The 7,666-nt window shown below is 39.1% G+C and overlaps 1 protein-coding gene across 1 annotated transcript in view; it reads left to right on the top strand.

The window, feature by feature from the left end:
* The first annotated feature begins 758 nt into the window (after positions 1–758).
* The window catches only part of Slc26a3 (solute carrier family 26 member 3), a 30,370-nt gene continuing 23,462 nt past the window's right edge, over positions 759–7,666 (top strand). The window contains exons 1-5 of the mRNA XM_004634978.2: positions 759–1,021; positions 1,537–1,676; positions 3,148–3,258; positions 3,595–3,764; positions 5,622–5,786. Of these exons, the coding sequence (XP_004635035.1) occupies positions 891–1,021; positions 1,537–1,676; positions 3,148–3,258; positions 3,595–3,764; positions 5,622–5,786 (717 nt within the window). The 5' untranslated portion in view covers positions 759–890. The remainder of the gene's footprint in view (positions 1,022–1,536; positions 1,677–3,147; positions 3,259–3,594; positions 3,765–5,621; positions 5,787–7,666) is intronic.

Here is a 7,666-nt window from a genome sequence, read left to right on the forward strand (position 1 = left end):
AAGCTACCTCGGCTGGGTTCAAGGTTTTGATCCCCTGTCTCAGCCTTCTAGAAAATACTAATTATTACAATAATAGCTATCATTTGATGAATACCTATAGTACAAGAGACACAAGGGTAGATGCTTTGAAAACATCCTCATTTAATTTTACAACCACCTCCAACCTTGGGTATCTTTACTTCAATTATATGATGTTAAGAAACTTGCCCAAGGTCTTTCCTTAAGAAAGACCTTGTCACCTGTGAAGTAAGTAACCACGTCATACTTACTTTGTGCCATAGTTTCATCAACTATAAATTGTAAAACTCTAACTCCCCAAAATAAAAATAAATGGACAATACTCTTGAATTGCACAAATTAAAACCATTTTATAAGGTATTATAAAAGTTACAATGGGCAAATTAAAACAGGCTTGACTGGAGTTAGGAGCAATTTAACCTGTCCCCATACTTCAAAACCATAACTTTGGAAACACTTCTAGGAAAAGAAGTCAGTAAAAGGATCTTATTTTACAGTTAGAAAAAGGCTGACTGATTAGTAAACTGAGTCCACTTTATTGCTTTTTTTTTTTTTTGGTAATCTTTTAAAAAAATAAAATAAAAGTTCCTGTTTACTTACCCAAAGGAGCTGTGTCCAGCTCACTGGAGAAAAAAGTGGCATCACTGTCACAAAACACAACCCAGGTCCTTTAATCCTGCCTCTTTTGATCTCAAAAGGTGGTAACATTCAGTTCGGAGTTCACTCATCTGTAAATTGCATCACATTATCTCTGAGTTATTTAAGAAGCAAGATCTGTTTGGTTTCAGGCATTTCAACCTGCAAAAGGCAAGAAGTGCTCACCACATAGTTCCAAAGGTCTCCCACCTGCCACCAGCACCACAGAAAGCAACATGATTGAACCCATAGGCAATCAGTACGTTGTGGCCAGGCCAGTGTACTCTGCAAATGCTTTTGACGAAGACCATAAGAAGATAGAAAGACATCATAAGACATTTCTGGATCATCTCAAAGCGTGGTGTAGGTAAGATGTTTTTTAAGTTCCTGGCATAAGGAATAAAGAAGTGCTTTTTCTTCAATCTTCTAGCTTTCTGTTCTCCTTTCTGGCTCTAGTCCATAGATCGTAGTCTTTTTGTTTTCAGTTTCCAAATCCCCTTCTCCCTGCCAGAGTTGGAAAGGTGGTGCCTAGAAGGGAGCACCAGCTCGGCTATCAGGGCACTGTTTCCAAACCAGACAAGTCACAGGTGAGGACAGAGGGGAATTTTTAACTGAAATGTTACACACCTCAAGCTGAGGATGACAAATGAATTCTATTCCAGCTAAGGAGAAGCTGTTATTTTTCTTTCTTTTTTAGAAAAATATCTTTTAGTGATAACCAAGAAGCAGTTGATGTGGGTGAAGAGGTTAACGTGATTGGGAGTAAAATTGCTATTTTAATCTTTAACATATTATCATTTTAATCAATTTTCCACCTATAATTAGGCATTAAACTTAAATTTTGAAGTTAGTTTCCTGATCTGTGGCTTTGGATGTTTTCAGCTGCTCCGCACAAAAGGCCAAGAGAATTGCCCTGTCTTTGTTCCCCATCGCGTCTTGGTTACCAGCATACCGGCTGAAGGAATGGCTGCTTAGTGACATCGTCTCTGGCATCAGCACAGGGCTGGTGGCTGTACTGCAGGGTAACTTTTTACTATTATTATTATTGATGCAGTTCATATACTGTAAAGCTCACCTTTGGGTTGAGTTTTGCTTTCTGTGGTGCTGGGGACCAAAGCCAAGACTTCATTAGCCTGTCCACCTAACACTACCGTTTCCACCACCAGCACCCTGCCCCAAACCTTACCCTTATATGCTTTCCCTTCCCCCCCTCCACTCACCTCCCTAACGATGACTTTCTGTCTCTATGGATTCCCCTCCCCGACTTTTATTAGACAAAGTTTCTCTTTGTGTGCAATCTGTTGCCGTAAACTTGGTGTGTAGTCCACACTGGTGTCCTCAAACTTGTAATCCTTCTGCCTCAACCTTCCCAGAGCTGTAATTACAGATGTGAGGAATTTCTTTCCCTTAGCATAATGCTTTCCGGCTCATTCATACTGTAGCAAATAATACTCTATTGTATAGCTATACTGAGTTTTGTTCATCCGTTCATCCACTGAAGGACATTTGAGTTGTTTACATATTGAGATAATTATAAATAATGATTTTTTTGAACAACTGTGAGGAAATCATGAACAATGCCACTTTGAACATTTGTCTAAAGCTTTTTGTGTAAACAGGTGTTTCAGTGACCTAAGTATATGTCTAGGAATGTAACTTCTGGATCAGATGGTAGCTCTATATTAATCATGTGTGGAGCTACTAAACTGTTTTCTAAAGTAGTGTGCCACTTTACACTTCCACAAACAGTGTATGAGGATTTAAATTTCTCCACTTTTTTTTTTTTTTTTTTTTTTGGTACCAGGGATTGAACTGAGGACCTTGCACTTTCCAGGCAGTTGCTTATTCTGCTGAGCTATCCCCCAGCCCCGCTCCACATTTTTAATGCTTCCTGTTACTTTTTTTTTTTTTTTTTTTTTAGTTTTAGGTACTCTGTTGGGTATGAAGTGATATCTCACTGTGGTTTTTATTTGTATTTCTCTAGTGATTAGCGGTGCTATGTATCTTTTTATTCCTGCGCTTGTCATTTTTATATCTTTGGGAAAGTTGCTGTTCAAATCCCTTTGCTCGTTTATAAATTGGCTGTCTCTTTATTGTAGAGTAACAAGGTTTGTTTATATATTCTAAGCACTACTCCCTTGCCTGATGTGCATGTACAAATAACTTAGTTCATTCTGTGAGCTGCTATTTCACTTTCCTGGTAGCTTGTTTGAAGTACATGTTTTTTAATTTCAATGGAGTCAATTTATTTATTTTTTTCCCTGTGCTTATGTTAGGTGTCATTTTTAAGAAACTGTTGCTTGGTCCAGGATCACAAAAATTTACACTGATGTTTTCTGGATGTTTATAGTTCTTATATTTATACCTTTAACATACTTTGAGTTAATCAGATAATTTAGATAAAGTGCTAGTCTCACATACCAGAAGACCCTAATGAGAATGTCTGTGAACCCCTTGCACAAAATAAAGATCCTTTTGCTTGTGTGTTTACAGGCTTAGCATTTGCTCTCTTGGTCACCATCCCCCCAAGATATGGGTTGTATGCGGCCTTTTTCCCAGTTCTAACCTACTTTCTCTTGGGCACTTCTAAACACATCTCTGTGGGTAAGTCATTACTGGGCTGATTAATGCTCATATTACTTTTTCATGCATTCTATTAGCCACACATTGTCAATTCCAAATTGCCCATAATCCAGAACAGTCATAGTTTTCTACACGAATCAGCACAGGGGTTGGGAAGGAGAGCTGGGCTGCACATGGCAGCCTTTGTTTTCCTGTGTTGGTACCAGCAATAAAATGGTAGGCCTCGCCCCTGCTAAGCCTCTACCTCTGAGCCCTATCCCCAGCACATGGAAGTCTTTTTCTCTGCTATTCTGCGTTTGCAGACAACTCTGCTTTAGGGTGATCTGTTCTAACTACTATTGCCCCTTGGTTCATTAGGTCCCTTCCCTGTTCTGAGTATGATGGTGGGAGCAGTAGTTACAAGAGTAGCCTCAGATGCCAGCATCACTACAGAGTCATCCACTAACCTAACGGATAGTGATTCATTACTGGAGGACAGGAAGTTGCTGGTGGCAACATCAGTCACAGTCCTTTCTGGAATCATCCAGGTAAGCACTTTTTGCTGCAATCTGCCTGCTGCCATCTGCTCATTCTGACTGGTACAAGCCTGCTTTTCCTTCCCTCCTATAATTCCACAACTTCCTTTTGGTTTGTATCCCTTATTCAGTAGCTCATAGAAAATAATTTAAGAAGGAACTGTCACTACAACCAGAAGGGTGGGCATGGGGGACAGATTCAATTCTCAAAAATGGAATGTGCATCTAGATGCAGGATGTGATAGCATTTTTTAAACAGTGTGTTTAAATAAAGAAATTTATTACAGTAAATTTATTACATTGCTGTGAGTTCTCCTCATAATGCTCCCCCTCACGTTGAATGTACTTATCCCATCATTCTTGCCACTTTCTGAAGCAGTTGTGAAAGTCCTCTTCCATAAGTCTCTTTAGTTGAGCTGATGTGGCTGCCTCAATGTCCAGAATTAATTGAAAACATTTACCTATCATGGTCATTTTGGCCTTGGGGAAGAGCTAGAAGGTGCATGGTTCCAGATCCAGTAAAGGAGACAGATGAGGGAACATAACATCTTTTGAGCCTACCTTTCTATTGGATGGCACTGGGCAGCAGCAGAGATATATATATATATATATATATATATTCAAACTTCATAAAGACATGAAAGAGGATGGGATAAGTGTGTTTGAAATGAAAGGGAGTGCTTTAAGGAGATTCATGGTAATGTGTATTTTACCACAATCAATTTTTCCCACATTAAACATTACATTATTTTTTGGTCACCACTTACAGAAGAAATAGCAGAAACATGGAGGCACTCATACTAAGGAATAAAATGCTTAATTCAATAAAATACCTCAGAATTGGTAAAGTCATGTAATATAAGCATATGCAAGTAATAGTGACACTAGTGGCTTTGACATTTTTCCTTTCTAATACCTCAATGATTGTGGCCCAGTAAGAGCACTGGGGCTTTGCCTTTTGCCAAGTTCATATCAGAGACTTTGGGGAAACTGAAGAGACCACAGTGGGGTCTAAATCTTCATTCCCATGCTATAGTCCTGACATCATTTTGAACAGTGAAAAATGTCATGGACTTTTCAAGATATTGCCCAAGTTTATGCTTAGTGATATTACTGGTTAGGATCATGTCTTAAAAGAAGAGACAGTCAGTCCCTACAAGGACACAATGGGTGTCCTACTGACCAATCAATTGTTTATACTTCTGAACCCCCATACAGAAATGAAACCCACAGTGGACTTGTGTAGCCACAGCTCTGTCTGTGCTCTGGAGACAGGAAAGGAAAGACAGGCCAAGTATGTAAGGAGAAGAGGATGCGTTCAATTCACTTGATGGCTAAACACTGATACTTTGGGGAGAATTAACCACCCTTGCTCCCCAACAAGAGCCAAGCACATCAGGTGTTCAGAATGCAGTCATGTGCTTCTCAAGCAAGTTGAACAACTTGTCTGAGGGAACATGCATGGGCATTCACCCATGCATGCTACAGCAGCAAGAAAGTGCAATTTAAAATTACATCAGCAAGTTTAATAGGGCTAAGGCTAGATAAGAGTCACCTGCAAAGGTTACGGTGCGTCTTCTAAAGATGTCAGTTGAATGATGGAGGGGGTATCAATCAACTACTTCTTGGTATCTACTGGAGTTGTGTCCTACTTGAATAGCATGTGACATTCAACCTGGTCTGGCAGGGTGGTGGGGAAGAAGCAGAAATCCTGAATGAGGGGTGTTCCAGGAGGCAGAGATGTTGGCTTCTTCAAGGCCTGTCCTTGAAGGCTGAAAGTTTTATGCTTTTGTCGTTTTCACTATTGACCCTTTGGTTGCCAAGGTGTACCACTATTCTGCACTCACAAAGGTTTTGTCCTCTTTCCAGCTAGCCCTGGGGGTTCTGCAGATCGGATTTGTAGTGATATACTTATCTGAGTCCCTAATCAGTGGCTTCACCACTGCTGCTGCTGTTCATGTTTTGGTTTCCCAACTCAAATTCATGCTGCAGCTGACAGTGCCTGCACACACAGACCCGTTCTCAATTTTCAAAGTAAGTACTTCTTCCACTGGAAAAAAAACAAAAAAAAAACAAAACATTGAAACACATGAAATTCCCTCTGTGTTTCTTAGAGGGTTTTCAGTATGGAACCTACCTAAGTCTTCCAAGAAACTAATGATTTGTGAAATTGACCCACATTGTGAAAAAATTAAGGTAAAAGACGTCAGTGCTGAAAATCATAAAGCTAATGTCAACAACAGAGATCAAATAAAATTTCCCTTAGGGTTGATTCTTAAGTAGTTTAAAAAAAGAAAAAAAAAGAGGCTGGGGAGATGGCTCAGTGGAATAAGCGCTTCCCTGGCAAGTGCAAGGGCCTGAGTTCAATCCCCGGTTCCGCAAAAAAATTAAATAAATAAAGAAAGAAAGAAAAAAGAAAAAGAATCTAAGTATATTATTTAAAGGTTTTATTTTGTCCTGACATTTTTTTATTTTTTTCTCAAAATCTTACTTTGAAAGAAATTTGTCTATTAAATTATGATTTTTCCCTATTTCTAAGAAAGGAGATCTGTCATAAATTGAAATATTTGAGACCTTTGCCTGTCCCTGTTTATAAAGCAAACTGAATTCGGCTGACTGGACAGTTGTTCTCCACTCCTCCAGAAGATGCAAAGTAGCAGTGTGAAAAGGCAAAAGTACAATAAGTCTAGCTTTTCAGATCCGCACTGGCTTTATCTGCAATTATAGAATCAAGCAAAAGTCTAGACCAAAAAGGGTTCAGAATATTCCACCTCACCACATATCCTGGCCACATGTACAGCCAGTAAGAAGGAAGTGATGTATAGGAAACAGAAGTGCGGTACAGAGGTGCCCCAACTGGTCACAGCTCATGTCTGTCTTATTGTAATATGCTCTGAACAGCTGGACACTTGAACTGCCTGAAACTTAGCTACTGTTACGAGAGTAGGTTAGTCTGTTTATGCATTAAACTAAGTTATCATGCAAGGAAAAGCCATTAGGTCAAATTAATACTCAGCTTTGGAGGCAACTTTGGGCCAGATTAATTCTCCCTTTCAGTTAGTCTTCATTGGTCTCAAATTCCACTGGGAAATAGTAGGACAGTGGATTTGCTAAGCCAGGAACAACAACATAATGGAAAAAAAAAAAAAGATTGGCTAATGGCCGATTACTTTTGGCTACTCCCCACCCTAGGTTGAAGAACAGGAAACTACCTTATTAAGAGAAATTCAGCTAGACTGGAATCTAGAATCTAGTTTGTAGGAGGAAAAAAAAATTCAGGGTCTGTCTGTTTCTTTAAAGTTTCAGTTTGCTTATGTGGTATGTAGCACGAGTGACTTTGTTTGGGTTGGTCTGGTCCACTGAGTCCTACAGCAGGAACTCAGGACAAAACAATGGGCTCTCATAATTTTTGTAAACAATAGAGTGTCCTTAGTACTTCTATCCAGATAGTCTTTGGGAGTCTAAAATGGGACTCACTCCAGACTGTAACAAACACTCTTTCACTTCAGTCCAGAAATGGGCTGTTCCAGGAGCAATTGGGGTGCAGATCAGGCCTGTTTGAGCTATCCCACAACAATGGATGTGGAACCCAAGTGGTTTTGAAGAGCAAGACTGTGTATGCACAATGCAGTTAGCCAGGAAGCTATTTTCTAAAAGTAGTCTGGAAAATCAACCAAAAAAATGTGAGGAGTTTAGACCTAAAAAAGACCAAGGTTTGAGGGGATCCATGCTTTTTATTTATTTATTTATTTGTTTGTTTTATAGGTACAAACCTCTTTTTTTTAAGTCAACAGAAAATGGAAATATACTTTTTAAAGTTTCTAATACTAGGAGAAGATATCATACAATGTCTTTTTAAATAAATTGCAAGTCAAAGACACAGTATAAATCTTAGAACAAAAATTAAGATTAAG

The sequence above is a fragment of the Octodon degus genome, unplaced genomic scaffold (genome assembly GCF_000260255.1).
Source record: "Octodon degus isolate 3935 unplaced genomic scaffold, OctDeg1.0 scaffold00068, whole genome shotgun sequence".
In the NCBI taxonomy this organism is placed as follows: domain Eukaryota; kingdom Metazoa; phylum Chordata; class Mammalia; order Rodentia; family Octodontidae; genus Octodon; species Octodon degus.